The sequence below is a fragment of the Arachis stenosperma genome, chromosome 2 (genome assembly GCF_014773155.1).
Source record: "Arachis stenosperma cultivar V10309 chromosome 2, arast.V10309.gnm1.PFL2, whole genome shotgun sequence".
Classification (NCBI taxonomy): Eukaryota; Viridiplantae; Streptophyta; class Magnoliopsida; order Fabales; family Fabaceae; genus Arachis; species Arachis stenosperma.
In genome coordinates this window covers 117,731,916-117,755,934 of record NC_080378.1, presented here as the reverse complement: position 1 = coordinate 117,755,934, position 24,019 = coordinate 117,731,916, and the positions used below count along the sequence as shown (strand labels likewise).

The window sequence follows — 24,019 nt, the reverse complement described above, 5'->3', positions numbered from 1 at the left end:
TCCCAATTTTGCTCCTCAGTGGTTTCATGTGCAGCAGTGGTCTTAACACTACTGTTAGCTTCATCATGCATCTTAGAATCAACATTACCCTTGTCTTGACCCACTTCTCTATTACCATTATACTGATCTTCCATCACCTCATCTTCTCCCTGCCTTTCTTCATCACGATACACATCCTCATCGTCTACCTCTACAACTTCTACCTCATCATCAGATACCTCGACTTCATCTACATATTCAGGATTTTCTTGAACAGGATGCTCAAAATACAAGTGAACCCTCTTACCATTTTTCATAGCAGCATCACACATACTAACAACATCAGCATCCCTCTTAAGCGGCCTTAAACCATTTGATAAGTCAAAACCAGGCTCCAACCAATGAACATCCTTAAACCCTGTGTAACCTAAATCGAGAAACAACCCCTCTACCAGAAATAAATTACAAGTATCCACACATACCCTGTCAATGTTGCTAACAGTACCCCCAGAATATTGCATTCCACCCTTCTCATTGCTTTCTAACCTACCCATGTGGTGCATCACAAATGTTATGAGTACTGACATCTGAAATTTCAAACAGAAAAATACACATTTTAATACTAGTACCGCACCAATCAACTACTACAATTTTTCATCCAAAACAGAAAAAAAAAACCTGACTAAACCCTAAACCAATGCAATGCAGCAAGCAACGCATGCATCAAGTGACAAAATTTTAAAGCCCGAAAGTTCAAATTGTTACAAACTTACTTGTCATTTTTTTCCCATCAAAGACCATATAGCCACAGCAACATGAACGAAAACAAGGTTGCTAATGGCAAAGAGGCAAAGATATTATGCGTACCTTGTCAGATGAACAACCACCAACATGCAACAATGTCCCTCCAAACCAGCGTTGCAGCGACGATAGACTGCCGATCGTCTTCGACGGTGACTTGAAGAGGAGAATATGGAGAGTCTACTATGACTCCAGTGTCAAACTCTTTTACTCTTTCTCACCCTCTTTCACAGTTAAACTCTTTTAACTTCTTAATAAATTAGTTGAAATTAGGTTATTAATTAGAAATTAGGGTTATTGAATTAGGAAATTTGGGAAAGGATCCAGCTAAGCTTTTCGTTTGCCACACAAGCTTCTCCGTTTGCCACATCACACATTTCCGTCATCGGAGAAAGCCTGACTTGCCGGACGGGCATTTCGTGCACGTTTTTAAATTATCCAACGATGTTTTTGTCGATAATAAAAGTGAAGGGCATTATTGTCAGCGTTTGCAAAATCCGGGGGTATAATTGGTGGTTAACCCTTAAATTTAATTATACATTATATACGAATTAATAATAATTTGTAAATCACTTTATATTATATATGTATTAACAAAATATTATATATGTCTTAATATGTTAATTAAATATTATATACACATAAAAAAATAAATACAAAGATGATTTATATAATATTAATAATATTATATTAGCACGGTGATTTTTTTTATTTTGATATCATATAGTATTAATAATGATAATATTATTATATAGTATTATATAAACTTTCTAATATTAGTATAGAAAATTGAAAAATTATTCCTTATGGCAATCATTCTTAGTAGAATAGTGTGTCTTTTATATAGTATTGATAATTGTTGCTTAATTTAAAGTAATTGTATGTTAGTATCTTAAATTTATTTTCAATAATAACCTAAATAGATAAATCTAATTGAATTGAATGATTATATAAAATATTTTATATTATTAATATACTAAAATTAAATTTATTTTTTGGTACAGAATTTTATAGGTAAATTTTATACAAGATTAAGTAATTTTTTATTTTTTTATTTGTTTTATCTATATTACTTTATTTAATTTTAAGTAACGTCATATTTACAATTACCGCCAGTATGATATTTTATAAAATATGAAAATCAATTTTTTTATAATTTAAATATCAATGTTTGATTAGAATAACTTAACAGACTCACAATGAGAGAGAGAAAGAGAGAAAGTTACATAGAGAAAAGAAACTCGGTATGAGAATGGTAGCGACGGGCTCAACAACGACGGTAACGGGATGAGCAGCGATGATGACATAAGCTGTGAACAGTGATGGACCCAGAAAAATTTAGTAATGGGGACAAAAATATAATAAAATTTAGGTATAGATATTTTTTTTGCTTCCCACGATATTCAATAAGTTAAGGACTAATCCGTCATGAATTTAAATTCCATTTAAGAATCTACAATTGGCCGGCAACGAGTTGCTATACATACGAGACAGAATTCGAACCCTCAATACTTATTTAAGCGGACGACTAAGTTGATCACTTGATCAATCTAAATTGGTTTAGATATATTCAAAATTTAAAATTAAAACTATCTAATACATATTGATAAGAACTAGAAATATACACACAATCATTATTATAATATTTAAAATAATAAAAATATAATTTCATACACATAGTATAATATTTAAAATAATAAAAAAATATTTATAAGGACTTTTTTTATTTTTAACATGATTAAATATGATTTTTTATATATATTTTTAAACAATTATTTTACTTAATTGTCAAAACTACTTATTATAATTTTTATAGTATAAATAAATTTTTTAACCAAAATAATTACAGTATATTAATACATAGATAATATATTTTTTTATCTTAAAATTTTTTTAAAAAAATCACTAATAATTTAACTTGTATTTAATTAGAAAACTAAGTTTTAATTTAATTATTAATTAATTAACTAATATAATATAATTAATTATCACTAATTTTTTAGTGTATTTATTTATTTTTCATACTAAATCAAATTTAACAATATAATTATTATTATGTGTTAAGTTTAACAAAATATTTTTTAACATAAAATACAAAAGAAGTATTTATGTTTTATTTTGAGACAAATATAATATAATAAGTGGTATATATGTATATAAGTATTAATTTTTTTCAAAAAAATTTGTGGGGGCAAATGCCCCCTCTATATTAAACGTGGGTTCGTCTCTGGCTGTGAAGGAAGATTGGAGTTGTGAATAGGTAAGCGGCGATGGACTCAGCAACAACATGACAGGAGCTATGCGGTTTTTTTGTGAAGAAGTCGAGAAGAAGAAGATTTTAGGTGAGGATGATTGAGTTTATCTTGTATGGCTATAGAGTATAGACCGAAGCTATGAATCATGTGTGATGTGAGACAAATCCTAATTATTAAAAAGTGTTTATATGTATATATTCGGGGTGGGTACACCCTAAACTTGACGATACCTGTCTTAAGCAAAATCTGTTCCGACTCGAGTCAAGTTATTACCCTTTTCATCCGGGTATAGACAGGTCGGGTACCTACGTATTCGAAAACTCCTGCTAAGTCTAACCACGTATTGATACTCCTTTTATTAAGGATTTATCGCTAGCCAATGGATTGCTATATACACAAAGCGAGATTCTAACTTCTAATAGTTATTTAAGCAGACGAGTGAGATGATCACTTAACAAACTCAAATTGATTAAGATAAATACTAATTATTTTTAATATTTTAATATTAAAAATTTTAAGAATTTAATTTTAATTATAACTTTATAAAATATTTATAATAATAATTATTATATATATTATTTAATTTTTTAATAAAATTTTTAATATAATTTTATGTATTATCCCGTACAAGGTACGGAACATACACTAGTAAATCTAAAAACATTCTTAGTATTCGTTAGATTCCCTATCTGAACATTATTACTTCCACAGTCCACACAATTAGTAGCTAAACAAAAATGATTAATATTCTTGGCGACATTTCGTACATAGCATTTAAATAGGGTAAAATTTCAAATCTTTAATTTGGTACCGCAACACGTAAATAGATTGCTTTATGTAAACCAACATACAAAAACAGAGAATTATTGATCGCATTTGTTAATACCTCTAATTCTGAATTCAGTCAATATGTGATTATGGATCAATTTTATATTTTGGCAAATAAACCACTTTGAGTACGAAAACATCTTCATAGAACCGCTGAATATCAACAAAGTACTTATAAACCTATTTTAACCCCCTGTTTTTGTGACTAATTCAAGTTCCTCATAGCCAAAATTGTAGACTCAGCATTTACTCTGCAGTGGAAATGCTTTTACCTAGTTGAATAATGACAAAAATCCTCACATGTGCAATCAAGAAAGGAATAACTTCTTTTAGTGCCCTAGAAAAATCCTCTTACTACATGTGAAATATTGAATTATGTTTATAATATACTAGAAAATAAGAAAAATAAGGAAATAGCATCATGATGTTAGATGCATGCACGTTGGAAGATTTTTTTAGCTAGGGAAAATGGGCTCAGGATTCGGTGGTCCAGGAACCTTTGGACCACTTAGTGGTCCAAGTAGAAAACATGTTTATTAAGATTTTTTAACAACTGCTACATAGTTCTTTAACTAATTTTAATTATAAATTGACCCATATATTTTATATAATTATAAAAATAATTTTTTATTTTATAAATAATTAATTTATCATAAATCTATCATGTTCATTAACAATCAAATACAAAAACAATTTTTTGGCCATTACAATCGATTAAAATATTAAATTTGATTCGTGTCGTTCGCGAGGAATCATAAAATTGTGTTTTCTGCGAAAACCAATCGATTGGAATAATGAATCAATCGATTGAATTATATCTCAATCGATTGGATTACAGTTTACCACTAAACAATCGATTGAAAATTGCCAAAAGCATGGTTTTCGCATAACTCAATCGATTGGTCATACGATCTAATCGATTGAACGATGCATAAAAATTGGATTTTTGTAATTCAATCGATTGTTTAGAATTTCCAATCGATTGAATGCTTCAAAACAACCTGAGTCTCACCAAATTCAATCGATTGCTTTTGTGACTCAATCGATTGAATTTACCCAAACAATATAAATTTGCCAATTTCAATCGATTGTAGTGTGTGTGAGTTCAAATTCAATCGATTGAAATGATAATTCAATCCATTGGAACACGATGTATTACGTCAGTCTTGTTTTCGTTTTTAAAAATTATCTTCTTATTCATCTATCTCATCTTTAAAATTCTATCTTCCTTTTTTAAGGTTTTATTTTGATTTAGATACTCTAATCTTATCTTTTCCTTAATATTAATATTATAAATTGGTGAATAATCCATCACCAATTATTCAATCCCACCATTAAAATCGTGTATCATTCTCTTTATAAAAAATTTCATTGTTTTTCTTTCGAACATCCATCCATCTACTGAATATCTAATTTTTTTATTTTTTATCCGTCTATTTAATATCCACTTTTTGTTCATCGTTAATTGACAATCACCGTTGCAGCAATCAGTAAAGGTCCAATCAATTTTTTTCATTGTTCAGAAAATAATCCATCGTTTTGATTACAAATCGAGGTAAGTGGATAGAATCTCTAATTTTCCAATTATTCGTTTCGATATTTTATTCGTAAAATTGATTGTGTAATGAAAAATGTTTTTTTATCTTTTATTAACTGACAAGACATTGAGAATTACTAAAAAGAAAATAGATGTTATTATTTTTTATTACTAATTAGCTAGCAATCAGGGACGGACCTAGAGGGGGCGAGTAGTGGCCTGGACCCCCCAAAATTTTAAGAAATTATACTTATATATACGATTTGTGTTTAAAAAATAAAAACAAATATTAGGTAATTTAATAGTTTTATATGTATTATTTTTCACTATGTAATAGATTTATGTCTTAATTGTTAATTCATTAATATTTTTACCTAACTAATTTAATATCATACCCTCAAGTCTTTGTACCTTTCAAATTAGTTTTTATATAATAATTTTTATATTTATTTTTTTAAAAATCATTTATTTTTTTATATTAATATATTTAACATTCATATTTTTATATTAATAATAACTTAAGTAGTTATGCTTTGGTAATCACATTATATACTGTAGATATTATTTTCTTGTAAAAAATATTAATTCTTCTTCTAAATTCACATTGGTAAAAGAAAAATTTTATAAAAATATCGTATATCTTGTATTCTACAATGGTACCGTGTCTTTCAATTAATTAATAATTTATAATTTATTTTCAAATTTTTTTAAAACTTTTGAAAGAATGAATTTTAATTAATAAGATATGGGATCATTTTTAGCAAATCCCGTTATAAATTATATGGTATTTTATAAATTTGTAATGTACAATTGTTAAAGTTATATTTTATTTATGTAATTATCATATTAAAAATAAAATTATTGGAAAAAATTATAATTATATGTATCTTAATAAATCTATTAAAAAACTAACTCCAATAACTATATGTTAATTATTTTTATAGATTAAAAAAAATTATATAAAAATTGGCACCTCAACATTAAAATCTCTGGATCCGTCCCTGCTAGCAATATACGAATCTATCTATTTTATGTAATGTTATAAGATGGAGTGTATTGATTTTTTTTTCATTGGACATTTTAAGATGTCAGGTATATTTACGGACACTGAGATGAATGAGCAATACCAGGAGGACAATGACTTTAACCAACAAGAAGAGCTAGTAAGTGACCAATATATGATGGATGAACAGAATGAATTCGAACAAGATTTCAGAGATGAATTTATTGAGGGAGCGTTTTTTCTGAATCTGATATGTCAGAAGATATCCTTGAAGCCGCTTATGCGGTTGACTCCGTGCAAGACATTACAACTTTGAAATTTAGTGAGAATTTTGCGGAGAAAATTGGCAAATACCACTTTTCTACTTTGCAGCTTGCATTTGATTTTTATATGAAGTACTCAAAGTCGAAGAGCTTTAGTGCAAGGAAGAGCAAGACCTTCAAGAATAGTACTGGCGAGATATACAAACAAAAGTTTGTATGTCATAGGCAAGGATTCAGGATGGAGAAATATTACACGATGGAAAAAAAGGAAGAAGGAGCCTAGATTGGAAACAAAAACTGGATGTGAAGCCCGAATGGATGTTAAATTTGTACCAGAAACTGGAAGGTGGCATATCTTTTATTTCTCTGACAAACACAACAATGATCTATTGGATACACAATTCAGTGCTATGTTGCCTGCCCACAGAAAAATGTCAGAGGCAGATATTATGCAAATGATGAACATGCTAAAGTCAGGGATTAGCACTTCACAGATATTTGGTCTTCTAGCTAGTCAAGCAGGCGGGTATGAATTTGTTGGCTATGGTCCCAGAGATATGTACAATGAGATTGCTCAGCAAAGGCGTCAAATTCCTGGTGATGCAGCACGAGTGTTGAAGAAGTTGGAGGCTATGCGGTTGAAGGATCCACAATTATATTTCAAGGCATGTCATGATTCAAGAGGTTTGTTACGTAACTTGTTCTGGTCTGATGGGATTAGCCAACTAGACTACCGACTCTTCGAGGATGTTATTGCTTTGATGCTACGTACAAGAAGAACAAGTATAGTTGTCCATTAGTCATATTCAGCGGGGTTAACCACCACAACCAAACAATTATTTTGCTGCTGCGTTAGTTGTGGACGAAACTACTGATACATATATTTGGCTCCTGCGTCAGCTCATGTTTGCAATGAAGGACAAGACCCCGACCTCAATAATAACTGATAGGGCCATGGCGATTAGGAATGCAGTCAGAGTTGTATTTCCCGAAGTCAGACATAGATTATGCGCTTGGCACCTTATTCGAAATGCAACTAGCAATGTTGGAAGTCCATCGTTTACATCTATATTCCAAAAAATTATGTTGGGAGACTACGAGATTTCCGTGTTTAAGCGTAAGTGGGTTCAGCTTATTGAAGAATTTGGCCTTGAGGATAAGCCGTGGGTGATCAACATGTACGAAGAGAAGCATATGTGGGCTACTGCATATATAAGAGGAAAATTCTTTGCTGGCTTTAGAACTACCTCAAGATGTGAAGGTTTACACTCAGTTGTTGCAAGGTATGTGGGGTCGCGGCATGATTTGACAAGTTTCGTAGAGCATTTTCAAAGGTGTGTTGCACACTTGCGCTTTAAAGAATTTAATGCTGATTATGAATCTACACGTGGGGTGCCCGTTATGCAGACTTGTATAGAGCTGCTAGAGAGATATGCTGCTGAGTTATACACTCATGAGATATTTCGTTTCTTTCGGCCATTTTTTTCTAGAGCTGGATCAATGCGGGTGCTAAACATAGAGAATAACGATGATTGCATAAAGTACATTATGTGTAAGCATGGGAGGCCCGATTTTATGTGGACTGTTGATTTTCGTCAAGAAGAAATGATCTTCATGTGTACCTGTTTAAGAATGGAGTCATTTGGAATTCCCTACGAACATATTGTGAAAGTTATGGTTGACAAAGACATTTGTGAGATTCCCCGGTCATTGGTATTGGATAGATGGACAAAAAAGGTTAAGTCAGCACTCATTGATCCAAGTGGGTTCACGAGGGATGCTGTTATTATTAGTCGCCAAAGTGCCTTGATAGAATTTTCTAAAAAATTGGCTGCTGTTGCTGCTAAAGTACCAGGGAGATATGAAGAGACACGTGACCTAATTATGGGATTGTACTCATCTTACAAGGCTGCAAACGAAGGCACTAATCAACCTCATTCAGGTGTAGCTAAAAGTAGCAATCCGTATGCTCATCAAATTGGTGTAGGCTCAGGACAACCATCTAGGAAGAAGCGGCAACGTTGTAGTGTTTGTCAAATGGAAGGACATAAGAAGACAACATGTCCTTGGCAAAAGGACATTGACAACAATGTTATTGAAGATGAAGCTAATGGTTCAGATGATGGCGACGTATATTCAGTACCGACGGCTGAGTTAGATAGTGATAATTAGCCACCTCCATATACTTAATATTTTTGCGGAATGAATCAGTTCCATAGTTGTGTTTATTTATTTTATTGCACTATATTAATGAAATTATATATAATTCTTACAATAGTCGTGCGTATGCTCTTTAGATGAAATAATTGCCAACTGAATATCGGTTTGCGAAAAAGGGTAAAAAAATCGCTCAAACCGGCAATGTAAACGGTCTGGTTCAGTATTTAAAATCGTCAGATTGAAAACCATTGAAAATTGTTGAACCGGCCGGTTTGATCGGATTGTGCTCTCTGACCGGTTCAACAATAGGACGCCGGTCTGATTAAAAACAACACCAAACGCGTAACGCGTCAACCCCCTTCCCCTAAAACCTTCCCCCCTTCGTTCCTCATTCAGAATCAGAATCAGAAAAACTAGGGGTGTTCAAAACCGATCCGGACCGAACTAAACCGACCAACCGATATGAAAAAATCGAAAACCGAAAACAAAAAAACCGAAAAAATGTGTTTTGCAGTTTTTTGCGGTTCGGTTCGATTTTCGGTTCTGAACAGGAAAATCTTAACCGAACCAAACCGAACCGGTTTAGTAAAAAAACCCTTAAAAACCAACCCACTCCCCCCACCCCCACCCCCACCCCACCCCACCCCCAAACGGCCAAACCCAATTCCCTTGAGCGCGATTACTGAGCAGAAGTGAGCCCTAACCCCACGCCTCCCACCCCCAATCCAAAGCTCTCAGTCTCAGCCTCTCACCGTCGCACTCTCCTCTCACCGTCGCGCTCTCCTCTCTGCAGTGGCGCATGACACTCGCACCACAGCCTGAACGACGCTCGCACACAGCGCACGACCCTCGTCCCTCGCAGGCTCGCACCCAGCGCCAGCAATAGCAGAGCACGAGCCTCCTTCCTCGCACCCAGCAGTAGCAGAGCCCGAACCTCGCAACCTCGCACCCAGCAGTAACAGAGCCACAACCCTCGCCAGTCGCCACCCACAACACAGCACCCACCAGTCACCGATTCAAGTCAGATATGGAGCCCGAGCCACCGAGTCAGGTATGTGATTTGGTTAAATCGTTGATTCATTGATATTGTTTACTTTATTGCTGACTTACTGACTTGTTAATTCATTGTTAATTTGATTCATTGTTGCTGGTTATTGATTTATTTTGTTAGGTATTGTTGCTGGTTAGGATTCGGATTAGGATAATTTTGATTTCCCATTGTCTCTTTCAGGTTAGACTAGGCACTGCAAGAGGCGCAGAGGTAGTGAAAGTGGCAGTCATGGCACTCTATGCTCTTTTGATTGCTTTCGGTCTGTGCAAGGCGCTTCCCCTAGCCAGTATTGTATGCAACTCTAAACACTTAATTTCTGATATCTTCTCATCTCATTATGAGCTTATGATTTGTTTGTCTTCTCTCTTGCTATGACTATGGTGGTTCTAGTTCCTTTGTGCCTTGACCTTACCAATTGGAAACTTGGTAGTGAGATTTGTGCAAGAAAATCATAAGGCACGTCCAAGACTTTGTGTTACCCTTTTATGATTCCTGAAGTTTGGTATTAAGCCTTGGTTATGTTATTTACTTACAAGACAAAAGCAATGTCTTCATGGCAAAGTACTTCTGTGTGAGGTTACATGCTTTGTTTGGAGCAGCTCTGGCTTGTGGGCTGGTAGCGGCTAGAGTGGTTTAACAACAGTTCTATGCATGCAAGAGACCATATCTCTGAAGATGGAAGCTGTCTCAGAATTTTATACTGATTCTTTGCATTCTTCATTTCAAGTGTTTTTCATTTGCCTCCACTTCTTATGGCCAACTAAATAGTGGAGAAAATTTATATCTTATATGTTGAGATACCAATCTAGTTAGGAGTCTCACTTAGGCTTTTTTGATAGTTTAACATTTTTTGGTGTTACATACAAGGACACATACCTTTGTTTGTTTTCAAATCTGATTGCTCCTTGTCCAGTTGTCCCTAATGATGTAATTGCATAGTTTGTAGTCCAAGTGAATATATGCACGGTTGATTTTTCTATGTTACCTAAGAAACTCTAGAATGGAAATCCAATTTACCACATGTTCTCTACAATTAAAATATGTGTAATGAATTTTTCATTCCCCTCGGAATTTTTTCATTATGTGGTCTCACCTTGATTTTTCTAGCCGAACCAAGAATTTCTATATCTCATATCATACAGTATTAAAATTAAAAGGTATTTAGTAAGTCCCTATGAAATATGAAGGGTTAAGAACGATTTTGGTTCTTAAGGTATAGGCTAAAAATTTTTTCGTTTCTAATCTTTTTTTTGTATACGAAATTATCTTTTTTACTTAGATGTTAAAATTTTGGATTAAATTACCCATAATAAAAAATTATAAAATGAAAAAAAAAAGAGAAAGAGTGTCTCTGTTCGTCTGAAAGGGGAAGGGAAGAAAAAGAAGGGGGAAGGAAAGAAGAAGAAGCTGTTCTTTATGTAATTTGAATTTCTGGTTTGCTATTCTAATTTATTGCTTCTTGATTTTTCGTTATGTTGTTTTAAAAAAGTCTCTCTTTCTAAATGCAATATATAATAATCATGATTGATTGTTCTTATGGTTACTCTTATCAAGATTTTTTTATCTATTAGCAATATATATAAAATTAATTAAAATAGAGAGGTCAAATTTTATAAGATGCAAAAATCCAAAATAGAATGCAAACAAATAAAAAGACATGAAATTTTTTTATTTATAAATTAATTAAATAATATAAAATATAATTCACAAGACATAATATTTGTATGCAATTGTTGTTGAAATAATAAACGAAAATAACATTACTACATCAAAATAATATGAGTTTTTTAAACTAAAGTATCTATAAATTGCATAGAAATAGAGAAAAAATTGTAGAAGCCACAAAACGATAAATATCTATTTAAGAAGTCATTGAAAAATAACTAAAGAAGTACATCCACCAAACATAACAAATAAATTGACAATAACCAAAGTATTAAGTTTTATCTAGATTACTACTATAATCTTTACATCTTATGGTTAGTGTGTAATTTCCAAAAATCATCGGCCGACGCTATAATTTGTGCCTTCTTATGGTTGATCCGATTTCAGAGTAATACGAATATCGTGATCCTCAAGCTGCAATTTATTCACTATAAATTAGTACAAAAAAATGGTAAGTGAATAATTTTTTTTGTAAATTTTTTTTGTTAAAAAAATAGTAAGCTGCAACTTATTCACTATAAATTTTTTTTGTTAAAAAAATGGTAAGCTGCAACTTATTCACTATAAATTAGAGATTCTATCACTTACCTCGATTTTGTAATCAAAACGATGGATTGTTTTCTGAACACTACAATGAAAAAAATTGATTGGACTTTTGCTGATTGCTGCAACGGGTGATTGTGAATTAACGATGAACAAAAAGTGGATATTAAATAGACGGATAAAAAATAAAAAAAAATTAGATATTCAGTAGATGGATGAATGTTCGAAAGAAAAACAATAAAATTTTTTATAAAGAGAATGATACACGATTTTAATGGTGGGATTGAATAATTGGTGATGGATTATTCACTAATTTATAATATTAATATTAAGGAAAAGATAAGATTAGAGTATCTAAATCAAAATAAAACCTTAAAAAAGGAAGATAGAATTTTAAAGATGAGATAGATGAATAAGAAGATGTAAGACTGACGTAATACATCGCGTTCCAATCGATTGAATTATCATTTCAATCGATTGAATTTGAACTCACACATACTACAATCGATTGAAATTGGGGCAAATTCATATTGTTTGGGTAAATTCAATCGATTGAGTCACAAAAGCAATCGATTGAATTTGGTGAGACTCAGGTTGTTTTGAAACATTCAATCGATTGGAAATTCTAAACAATCGATTGAATTACAAAAATCCAATTTTTATTCATCGTTCAATCGATTGGATCGTATGACCAATCGATTGAGTTATGCGAAAACCATGCTTTTGGCAATTTTCAATCGATTGTTTAGTGGTAAACTGTAATCCAATCGATTGATTCATTATTCCAATCGATTGGTTTTCGCAGAAAACACAATTTTATGATTCCTCGCGAACGACACGAATCAAATTTAATATTTTAATCGATTGTAATGGCCAAAAAATTGTTTTTGTATTTGATTGTTAATGAACATGATAGATTTATGATAAATTAATTATTTATAAAATAAAAAATTATTTTTATAATTATATAAAATATATGGGTCAATTTATAATTAAAATTAGTTAAAGGACTATGTAGCAGTTGTTAAAAAATCTTAAAAAACATGTTTTTCTACTTGGACCACTAAGTGGTCCAAAGGTTCCTGGACCACCAAATCCTGAGCCGGGAAAATGACCCTCTTTATTATCAAACATTAAGTATTGATTTGCAACTCAATTTAGAACAAATAAATCAAGGTGAACCTTAACACAATCCAGATATCTTCAAAAAAATCAAGTACACTATTTGAAGTCAAAATACAGAGACTCACTTGTTTTGCTACAAATTGGTTAAAAGAAAAAAGCAACACAGAAAATGCTGAAAGAATTGCTTGGAATGAGATAAACAACTTTTTCAGTTATATGCTTGTAAAATGTTTTAAACAGAATAAAAATTTTCATTTGGTGAAATACCATAAAGGGCACATCAACTATCAACTATGCACCTTAAAGCATTTCAAGTTAGGAAACAACCGAAGCAATTCTTCGCAGCTCCGTCTCTGCAAAGAGGTAAACTGTTAGGAAAAAGGGTCCAACTAATACTTGTAATTTGTATATATGGAGCTACTTCCAAGCAGAAATTTACCTTGATTCCTATACATCCATTCACATCAAGAGTTGTAATTTTGTCAGAACAGGACTTTGAGAGTTCCTCCAGGCATTTATCAGTCACACCAGTTATTCCAAACAAGCTGCAAACATTTCCTTTCAAGTTTCAACACATTAGCAAGATAAGAGTTTTTTAAGGTAAAAAATAAATATAAAGAGGCTCAATTTACATTGTTGTAGCAAGGACATATATATGTGTAAGCAACAGCAAGTGTGTGTATATGTCACTGCATTACTTTAGACATTGCACCACCAATACCATATATACAAGTTCCACAAATTTCTCAAGTTGACATACCTTAGAAATTCAAGAGAGGTACAAATTTCTCAAGTTGATATGTTTCTGCCTAGAAATCTCAGTAATCTGAAGATTTTACCTGTGCACCACAGAGATCCAAAAACTTGAGATGCTCTAGAAGGCATATTTTCTTGTAAGCTTCATCTGTGAAACTAAATCAGAGTAATGATGTGAATTAATCCAATTCAAGGTCAAGACAACATTAACAATGCCAACCTAGACAATGCATAGATATTCAAACTCTGAAGAGATAGGCATTTGTGCAATAATTGCTTCAACCCAGAGATATAAAGTACCATCATAGAGGTATAAAATTATAATTTACTCCAATGTTAATTTTAATCATCTAAGGTACAGCTGCTTGATATATTATTAATATGAAATGTATTTTGAGCCAAAATGTTTGCATCTTGCATGGAACAGGAGTTACAAACAAACACAGGTAGGGGTGGCAAACGGGCCTAAACCCGCCGGGCCGGCCCGCGTAACCCGCCAAAAAAGGCGGGCTGGGCTGGAAAATCGGGACCGCCAAATAGTAAAAGCCCGCCTAACCCGCACCGCTTAAACCGCGGGTTTTGGCGGGCTTTGGCGGGGTGGGGCGGGCTTCCCCGCCGGGCTAAGGTTTTTATTAGTAAGGGGGTATTTTTGCAATTTTTTTGTCAATACCTAACTTTTCCCAACCTAACTTACAAAAGTATGAAGATAAAAATTGAGTATTTTGAATTATGTTTATGTTATTTTGGAGACAATATTTATAATTATGTTTTGGATTATATTTATTTTGCTTTGGAGAGAATATTTATACTTATATTTTGAATGAAAATTTGGTTTATAATTATATTTATTAGATATTTATAATTACAAAGACTTTAATGTTTGTGAATATAAAAAATATAATTTTTTATGCCATTAGAAATTATAAATTTATTAATATGGTTGTGAAATTATATATTACTTAGTAGTTAATAGTAAAAAAAAAAAAAAAAAAGAGGAGCTTTGGCGGGCTTAGCCCGCCAGCCCGCCAGCCCGCAGTTAGGCGGGGCGGGCTAGGATTCTAGGACCGCCTCACTAGGCGGGGCGGGGCGGGCCAGCCCGCCAAAGGGCAGGCTTCTGGCGGGGCGGGGCGGGCTTCCCCGCTTGCCACCCCTAAACACAGGCATCTAACATGCCAGCATACATTTTCAAACTATGCATAAACGTTTTGAAAGACATCTACAAATTTTCATAATATGAAAATTGTTCTTTATAATCGCATAATGTGTTTGATGATACAGAAGCTGTTATAAATCAATGCAAATACCTAGTCAGATTCAGTGACACTAGTTCTGGATAATTCTCAGCAACACATTGTAAGCCACGGTCTAATATATTCTGCAATTATTAGATCCAGGTAACTTGTTCAGAAACAATTGTTGAAGATATGATTACAAATTCTCAACACCTCAGTTTAGTTCAACACATAACTGTAATTACAAAACTGCACTAAGACAATAAGCTTCAACTCTTCATCAGTCACAACAAAGAGGCTGAAATCACAGTTCCAAATAACTCACTGTCATTCATTTAAATAATAGCTTTGCTGACTCCATTTAAATAACTCACTCTCCTTGGATTGAACTTTGAGTTCAAAATTAAGGATATAAACAGTTAATTTAAATGTCATAAGAAAATATTAAATCACCTCACATTCCAGTAGATGGAAAAGTTTTTCAGCTGAGGGCAGCAACTGGTTATTGCTTCAATTCCTGTATCTGAGATTTTTTGGCAGCCATTGAGATTTAAAGACTCCAAGCATTGAAGAGATTCAAAGCACTAGAAATGCTTGAAAACTTTGGTTAGAATGGAAGTCAGAACATAATTTACATCGTAAGGTAGTTGTGCAAATATTGTTAATTAAGGTTATCTTCTTTCTTTTAAAATGAAAAGAAGTAACTGATTGTTATTTCAGAACTGAAAATATCAACTTAGCAAGCATAACAGATAGACATAGTATTCACTTTAGATGAAAAAGAATCTGTTACCTTTTGCTTAATAAGGATGAGATGCGAGTCTTCAACGTCTCGCGCAAATTCGAGGTCAATCTTCTTTACATGGTGATATCTAGGCTACAACAACCAAGCAAATTTCATCCCAAAAGTCCAAAACACCATTAACTAAAATATGCTGAAAAAACAATTACAAAGGGGAAACTAAAAAAAAAGGTTCAGGAAAGTCCTTCATAGTATCTCTAATCTTTACTTTGAAAATCTAAAGTTTACAACAGTTACTAACTGCAGCATCATCAATATAATCATCACACTTCACAGGACAAAAAGAGTTTAACTTGGACACATTTTTAGTATCATTTCATCTATCCTACATATTCATCAATCATATATTGCCAAATCCCTAAAAGCTTTATCAAAGAGTCCTTGTTTCCTATAACAATTGGCTGCAATAGCATAAACAGTACAATCTAAATGCCAGTACTGAATCCGATTATGTTCTAACTGTGTGAGAAGCTTGTCAATTCCCTCTGCTTTAGAAGTGGCAGCGAAAGCACTAATCAGAGTACCAAATGTATAGCTATTGAAATTAATACCCTCTTGCATTTCACATACCAAATTTTCCAATTTGTCATAGTTCTGTGTTTGATAGTAGAGATTAAGCAAAACATTTCTTGACAAAATCGACCTTGCAAAACCCAAAGCTCTCATCTTCTCCATGATGCTTTCTGCTCTATCCACATCCCTAGCATGGACATAGCAATTAAGAAGAGAGCTGTAACATTCTCCAGTTCTTAAGTACTTTGGAATGTTCTGCTTCTTCTAGTCCATTAACCTTCCCAATCAAATCTACTCTTAACAATTTGAATAGGAAGTGCAATTTTCCCTTCCCTTTGTTTTTGATTGAATCAGAACTTTGCATCAAATATAACAAAACCATATCATATGTTTAATTTTTTCTTAACAATGCTGCATAATTTGGCACCCCCCAGAAAGTGTATTCTTGCTGATGATGAGTCAACTGGAACAATTGGCAAGTGTCTATCCAGCATCGATGTTGAGAAAGTTGAAACTAACAGGCGAGCTCTCAGGAAGCTCCTCTTCACTCCTGGAGCTCTTCAGTATCTCAGTGAAATTATCCTCTTTGAGAAAACCATGTCTTGTTAGCTTAATATGTGTTAAAATAGTTTGTTATGATGATGACTTGATTTCACTTTGTCATGCTTAGTTTCTGTGTTTTCCTGTTGCATGTCTGTCTGACTTTTCAGCTAATGATCATGAATAGAACCAGCTAGGCTTGGTAATAATTAGTCATGTAGTTCCACCTATTTAGTGTTTTATTTCCTGACATTTATGACTGTGTTTTATGTGATTATCTGATTGATGGATCTTATGTAAAACTAACTGTATTATGCTGGTTCTTGTTCAATAAAGTGTTAGATAATTAGCATATCTTAAATTCTTAACTGGATTAAAAGTAACTAGGAATTAAATATTTAAATCAGGCTTGGCTGCTTTTTTTATTCCTTGACTTATTTTTTATGTGAATCAAGCAGTTCTGATACACCACTTATCGAAGAAGCTTACACAAAAACTTCCATTCAAGTTACATGGACTTGCTGTTAGATCAACTTTCCATCCATCTCATTCTATTTTCTTTATTTGTACAAAGCAGAGTGTTCGTGTGTATGATTTATTGAAGATTAAGCTCATAAAGAAGCTAGATACTGGGCTCCGTGAAGCCTCATCTATTGCAGTTCATCCTGGAGGTATGATTGTTTATTTTTATTTATTGATAACAAAAGAGAGAATTTCATTAGTTAATAGAACAAACAGTACACAGGAGTCAAGGAAAAGATATCTTCCCTAAGCCATAAAAATAAAATAAAAAAGAAAACCATAGAAATCAGTGAACTGTAGCTTCCCAATCTCATAATGTCTAAGAGGGAAAGTTCTCTGAAAAGTCATTAATATGCTTTGCACCAGATAGACACTAAACGCCTAATTCTATCCCAAACAATAACATTTCCTAAGGATCTAGGAGGTGTGATTATTGTTGTTATGCAGATGTTGCATAATCAATTAGTTTTTCATAAAAATGAAATTATTTCTTCATAATTACTTGTCTGTATGCTCTGTTTATAGGTGATAATTTAATTGTTGGGAGCAAAGAAGGGAAGCTGTGTTGGTTTGATATGGACCTTTCATCTAAACCTTATAAAACTCTCAAGTAAGCTTTGTTATTAGCTAGTGAATGAGCTAAATATTACTTCACTGCATTGGCATTCATCTTACCCCCTTTGTTTGTTCTTTTGTTTGCAGGAAAGAAGTTTTGCATCTTTATAAGTGCAAGATGAAAGCAAGAGTTATTATTAACAATAAATTATTGTATTCTAAATATAAAGCTCTAGAGTATTTCAAGTAAAATGGTCTTGAAAAATAAATTTATTCATAATTGCTTTATGAACTTGAAGCTGACCGGCACAGAATGATTTTTACTATGTTGGTTGCCTAAAATTGGAAGTGGTAGAAATGCTCTAGACATTGAAGTAGAAGGGAAATGTGCAACTGGTTCTCAAAAATTGGAGTAATATCCTGATGTAATAATTGTGAGACTTTATTTTATGATTGATGTTGTACTTTGTAGCTTTATATGATTATTTGTATTAAGTTATATTGTATTATATAACTTAAGATAGATCAATTATATTTTATAAATTCAGGATATGTTTGAACTTTGCTATTGCTCATTCTTTGGATTAAGTTATATTGTATCTATCATATCTAGCAATAATTAGTTACGATAATGTATAGGTCACTAATAACTTATATTAACTGACAAAGTAAAGAAAATTAGTAATATAGAATTGTAACATGTAGAAGAAGAATAAATTAGTGTATCAACTGATGAAAAATAACTCAGTAACCACTAAATCATTTACTTGCACAATTTCGTACTATTAAACTACTATCACTCAGACAATCAAACCAAATCAATGAAAAATATAACTAGCCACATTACTAAGCACATTAATCAACCATAACTACACAAGTATATGCAAATAATTTGAGTTTTATAGTTAATGGAATTGGAAACAAAACAGGAATTTGTTGCTTCTAATTAGCCCAAACAAATAAGTAGAGCCTAGAATTGGCGCAATGAAACAGAGCACTATATAGTTGTAATTGTAGCTGTAATATATAGTTCAACCTGAATATTATCATGCTGCCACTCCACAAACTTTTACCACGAAATCCAATGCCACTCCACAAACTTTTACTACGAAATCCAATGCAATGTATAAGATCAAAACTCAGAATGCCATTATTGGAATTAGTCATTTAGACAGCTCATGCAAATATCAATTAAATCAAGAACCAAAATTATAAGCCTTCAATATAACCTTCACGCAATTAAATTGCCATGCTAAACTCAGCAGTCAGCAGGGATCCAAGAATGATTCATGATGCAATCAGCATTCCGAAACGTGTCTTTGTAGGTTTTCAATTATTTAATGTACACTTAAGTGCCATTTGTTGAGCTTAAATGAAAAGAACAATTAACACTTAATTCGTGGCTTTTTTATACACTTTACTTAAAATAATTCTACCATATTTAAAAAGAAAAAAGAAAATCGAACTGAATGATACAAAAATAAATTACAGGTATTGATTGTGTTCCTAAAGGTCATATATTTATACTCAAAACATCGTACATTTCCTAGAGCTACAATTTCTACTTCTTGCTTCTTCCTGTTTACACATGCAATCTGGCATGGGAAACGTATAAAGAGAAGCACCAGGCTTTTTCAACTCGATGCCCTTTTGATCACTGTGATAAAGCATGTCTTTCATTTGTTGTTTGAAAACTTCCCACCTGCATAATTATGCATAAATTAAAACATCAAGTTATGAGAATGGAAGTTATCGATATTGAAATAAAAGTAACTTAAGGATGGTTGGCAGCCTGGAATAACAGTAACATCAACATTTATAGAAATAAGTGATAAATAACATCGAATTCATTTTGAGACAAGCATCCAAATCATAAAAAGGGTGAAATATTATCTTCTAAACTGTGCCATTGGTCATAATAAGTTAATAGCCACTGGCTAAGCATTAGTTTGTCTTGAGAAAGGAGTTCTAATCTGCCTGAAAAGGATAAAATCAACCAAATGTGTATGCAGCAATTATTTTTAATAAATATTAATAAACCTCAACAAAAACATAAACATAACATTATCTATCTATAAAGCATTGCAGGAAAAAGCCAAGAATGAAGAACAAAGATTGCCCAATGTCTTCACATATCCAGAATAAAAGACAACCAGAAGCATTATCCTAACCCATGGCAAGGTTGCATAAAATCAATGATAAACATTTAAAGATTACTACCATCATTGAAGTTAAAGAATGTATCTTTATCTAACAGTTTAAATTTTTGAAGAAAAATTCATTGTGTTTGTTGCCAATTGCAATGCTCAGTTAAGGCAATACATTTTCTTGTCCACCCTTAATCTGCCATTGAAATGAAGTAGTTGTTTTATTTTCTTAAGCTCCAACTATTCAACCGAACTAAGTAAATGTCTTACAGTCATCTACCTTCCTAATCTAGGGGTAACTTATTTATCTACTGAAGTTTTATTTTATTGAAAATTTCATGCATTTAAGATAAATGGCACATTTAAGAACGGAGTGATTTTATGTTTTTTCCTTAAAATTTTCATAGAAAAGGAAATAAGTCAAATAAAAATAAAATGGAACCTTAAAGGAGTAGGTCGCAAAGGCAGAGGTGAAGGAAGAAGGACAAAGATCAGAGTCGCTGGTGAAGAACAGGGACAGAGGGGCGACAAAAACCAGGGAAGTGGTGGACCCGAGTGTTGCGGTGCGGCTGAGGAACCGTGTTGCGGTGGCGAGGATCAGAGAAAGAGCGAGACCGCGGATGAAGAGGAACATAGAGCAAGCAACAGTGAGTGAAAGACGGAACCGTGTTGCGGTGGCGAGGATTAGAGAAAGAGCAAGACCGGGGATGAAGAGGAACATAGAGCAAGCAACAGTGAGTGAAAGAGGGGCGAAAACCCTAGTAGAGCAAGCACGGTGTAGGAGAGAACGAGTAACCGAGGAGGTAGCGAAAGAAAGAACGACGACGGTGATTGAAAGAGAATCTGCTAGATTTTCCTATCCCTTCTGTGAATCTGGAATCAAAAGGAAAAGGAGAAGAAATGCCTAATACAAATAAATTGAGGGGTCAATATTTAATTATGAATATTTTCAAAAATAAAAAAACGGGATTCAATTTGTAAATATTTTTAAGTGGGTTAATGATACTCCCGCATAAAAGTGGGAGTAAGGAATCCATTCACCTACACCAATTGGTCCTAAACTTCATTGTTGAAAAGATGTGTACACCAGATGTAAACCCTAATACATGATTTGCCTAATTGACAGTCACCCCTTAACATTTTATTGATGGCTAAGGCAGAAGTCAGGGCTGTTCCTATCTTCCTCTGGCTTTGAAATTTCACCTGTTTGTTTATGTGAATCGCCTCCCAGCACAGCAATTGCAGGCACATTTGACTCCACATCCTTAATCCAACTCATCAGCTTGTTATGAATATCAAGGGAGATAACATTCTTGCTACTGAGTAACCTTATCAAACCCTCTGCCTCCTCCATATCTCCATTAAATTTCAAGTACTGAAAAATGGCAGCTAAGGATTCTGGTAATGGCCTCCACTTACACCCCACTTCACAGATAGAAACTGCCTCTTTCATACATTGAACAGCCCTCGGAAAATTTCTTTGTGGAATATATCCAAGCAAGAGCCATGACCAAGTCCATGAATTTGGCTTTCCTCCCTTCATGATTGTCCTATTAACAATGGCTTCAGCTTCCTCCATATTGCCCTTTCTGCTGTAAGCTGCTATCATCTTGTTTGGAATAAAGAAATTTATGAAATACCGGTTTCTAGATTCCCACTCCTCAAAGATACTCTTAGCAAGTTCAATGTCATCCAACTTGAGAAACGAACTTATTACAGCTGAATAATAGTCTCTTTTGAGTAATTTCCCATCCATCATGTAAATATTCCACAACCTCATCACTTCTTCTCTCTTCCCTATTGCTGCATATTGAGTCATAAGGTAAGGAAAGGCCTCATTCCAGATTGTATAACTCAGGCGCTTCTCTGATTTCTTTAAAGCGTTAAAAGCTTTATCATGAAGCCCAAGTTTGCCATACCAATTGGCTGCCACAGCATAAACACTCCACCAATCTACATGTTGGGAATACGATGGATCATCTTCTAACTGTGCAAGAAGTTTGTCGATTCCTTCTATATCAGATTGGGCCGCATATGTATTAATCAAGGTGGCTAATGTAAATCTATCGAATTTAATATCCTCTTCTTTCATTTCAAGCAACAAATTTTCCACTTTGTCATAGTTTTGTGTTTGATAGTAGAGGTTAAGCAAAGAATTTCTTGCCAAAGTAGACCTTGCAAAACCCAAATGTTTCATCTGCAGCATGATCCTTTCAGCTTTATCCACATCCCTAACTTGAGCATAGCAATTAAGAAGAGAGCTGTAACATTCTGCAGCTCTTGAGTATTTCGGAATGCTATCAAAATAGGATTCAGCTTCTTCTATTCCCTTAGCCTTTGCAATCAAGTCCAGTCTTAAACTAAAATCAGCAGAACTAGGTTCAGAGTATCCTTTCTCAGACATCCAAAATGATACCTGCAAACACGATTCATTTTCACAGAGATCCCAAAAATCAACACAGAAAAACATAGTATCTTTAACATTTGAATGGCATTGTGCAGTTAGATCATGATTCAACCTAAAGTTCGAATAAATAATATTTTTATGAATTAATTAACGACTAATTAGTAATTAATGATGATGACGATACCTCGAGGGCGTTTTTATATCTTTTGCGTGACCTAAGTTGCTTGATAAGGAATAGCAGTTTATCGTAGCTAAGAGTTCGGCCATCCTGAACCCACTGCTCGAGAATCGTAACAACCGGGAGAGTTGGATCGGTCACAGTGAAGATCCGACGATACAAATCCTGCGGGACGTAAACGGCGGCGATTTGATTCCTCTTCGCCGGTGAGAGGTTGGAGGTGGAAGAGGCAGAGGTTGCGTAGGTCACGGAAGAACGAGGAAGAAGACGTAAAGCGGATTTCAGACGAGTGAGTACTACCATTTCTTATTCGGAATTCAGAGATGCAAGATGCAAGTTTTGTTGTTCAACAATGGAGTTGCAGAGTGAGCGTTTGGAAGAGTAGCGGAATATTGTGAATACTGAATACTGAATACTGCGAAGTGCGAAGTGCGAAGTGAGCTGGGAGCAACAGCATTTGGTCACAGTGGCAAAGTTGTAATTCGATGTAACTTCACAAGGAAAAGGTGAATGATTTTGGAAAATAAATCTAAAATAAAAAGTTAAAAACACTCTTGATGAGCGGATAATTTGTATGCTTTTTGGCATTATTTTTAGTATGTTTTTAGTATCTTTTAGTTAGTTTTTAGTATATTTTTATTAGTTTTTAATTAAAATTCACTTTTCTGGACTTTACTATGAGTTTGTGTGTTTTTCTGTGATTTCAGGTATTTTCTGACTGAAATTGAGGGTCCTGAGCAAAAATCTGATCCAGAGACTGAAAAGGACTGCAGATGCTGTTGGATTCTGACCTCCCTGCACTCGAAGTGGATTTTCTGGAGCTACAGAAGCCCAATTTGCGCGCTCTCAACGGCGTTGGAAAGTAGACATCCTGGGCTTTCCAGGAATATATAATAGTCCATACTTTGTCCAAGATTTGATGGCCCAAACCCGCGTAGCAATCCGGCCTCAGAAATTCCAGCGTTAAACGCCGGAACTGGATTAAAAGTTGGAGTTAAACGCCCAAACTGGCATGAGAACTGGCGTTTAACTCCAGAAAACGTCTCTACACATAAAAGCTTCAATGCTCAGCCCAAGCACACACCAAGTGGGCCCGGAAGTGGATTTTTCTGTCATTTACTCATTTCTGTAAACCTTAGGATACTAGTTTACTACTT

The 24,019-nt window shown here is 33.6% G+C and overlaps 4 protein-coding genes and 1 pseudogene across 5 annotated transcripts; 2 read left to right on the top strand and 3 right to left on the bottom strand.

The window, feature by feature from the left end:
* Positions 1–6,980: 6,980 nt before the first annotated feature.
* Positions 6,981–7,466, top strand: LOC130963568 (protein FAR1-RELATED SEQUENCE 11-like). Its single transcript, XM_057889670.1, has one exon. It carries the CDS (start codon positions 6,981–6,983, stop codon positions 7,464–7,466), a length of 486 nt encoding a protein of 161 aa, XP_057745653.1.
* A 154-nt stretch (positions 7,467–7,620) lies between these two features.
* On the top strand, positions 7,621–8,838 carry LOC130963567 (protein FAR1-RELATED SEQUENCE 5-like). Its single transcript, XM_057889669.1, has one exon. It carries the CDS (start codon positions 7,621–7,623, stop codon positions 8,836–8,838), a length of 1,218 nt encoding a protein of 405 aa, XP_057745652.1.
* Positions 8,839–13,497: 4,659 nt separating this feature from the next.
* Positions 13,498–14,269, bottom strand: LOC130963566 (F-box protein At3g58530-like; annotated as a pseudogene).
* A 2,067-nt stretch (positions 14,270–16,336) lies between these two features.
* Positions 16,337–16,675, bottom strand: LOC130963565 (pentatricopeptide repeat-containing protein At2g20710, mitochondrial-like). Its single transcript, XM_057889667.1, has one exon. It carries the CDS (start codon positions 16,673–16,675, stop codon positions 16,337–16,339), a length of 339 nt encoding a protein of 112 aa, XP_057745650.1.
* Positions 16,676–19,226: 2,551 nt separating this feature from the next.
* Positions 19,227–23,293, bottom strand: LOC130960421 (pentatricopeptide repeat-containing protein At2g20710, mitochondrial-like). Of its 2 annotated transcripts, none has more exons than XM_057885812.1 (3): positions 22,869–23,293; positions 21,481–22,693; positions 19,227–19,832 (listed from the first exon to the last, which is right to left on the bottom strand). In XM_057885812.1, exons 1-3 carry the CDS (start codon positions 23,163–23,165, stop codon positions 19,807–19,809), a joined length of 1,536 nt encoding a protein of 511 aa, XP_057741795.1. In that variant the 5' UTR covers positions 23,166–23,293; the 3' UTR covers positions 19,227–19,806. The 2 variants fall into 2 exon arrangements, 1 of the variants encoding a protein (XP_057741795.1); XR_009079096.1 differs by having other exon boundaries at positions 19,230–19,832; positions 20,720–22,693.
* Between the last annotated feature and the right edge of the window lie 726 nt (positions 23,294–24,019).

Excerpts from the sequence above, each read along its gene's own strand:
- LOC130963568 (XM_057889670.1), top strand. The coding sequence starts at position 6,981 with ATGGATGTTAAATTTGTACCAGAAACTGGAAGGTGGCATATCTTTTAT.
- LOC130963567 (XM_057889669.1), top strand. The coding sequence starts at position 7,621 with ATGGCGATTAGGAATGCAGTCAGAGTTGTATTTCCCGAAGTCAGACAT.
- LOC130963565 (XM_057889667.1), bottom strand. The coding sequence starts at position 16,675 with ATGGAGAAGATGAGAGCTTTGGGTTTTGCAAGGTCGATTTTGTCAAGA.
- LOC130960421 (XM_057885812.1), bottom strand. The coding sequence starts at position 23,165 with ATGGTAGTACTCACTCGTCTGAAATCCGCTTTACGTCTTCTTCCTCGT. Across the intron at positions 22,694-22,868 it reads GATATAAAAACGCCCTCGAG|GTATCATTTTGGATGTCTGA; the intron begins GTATCGTCATCA and ends TCGTGTTTGCAG. Across the intron at positions 19,833-21,480 it reads CGATTCACATAAACAAACAG|GTGGGAAGTTTTCAAACAAC; the intron begins GTGAAATTTCAA and ends ATAATTATGCAG.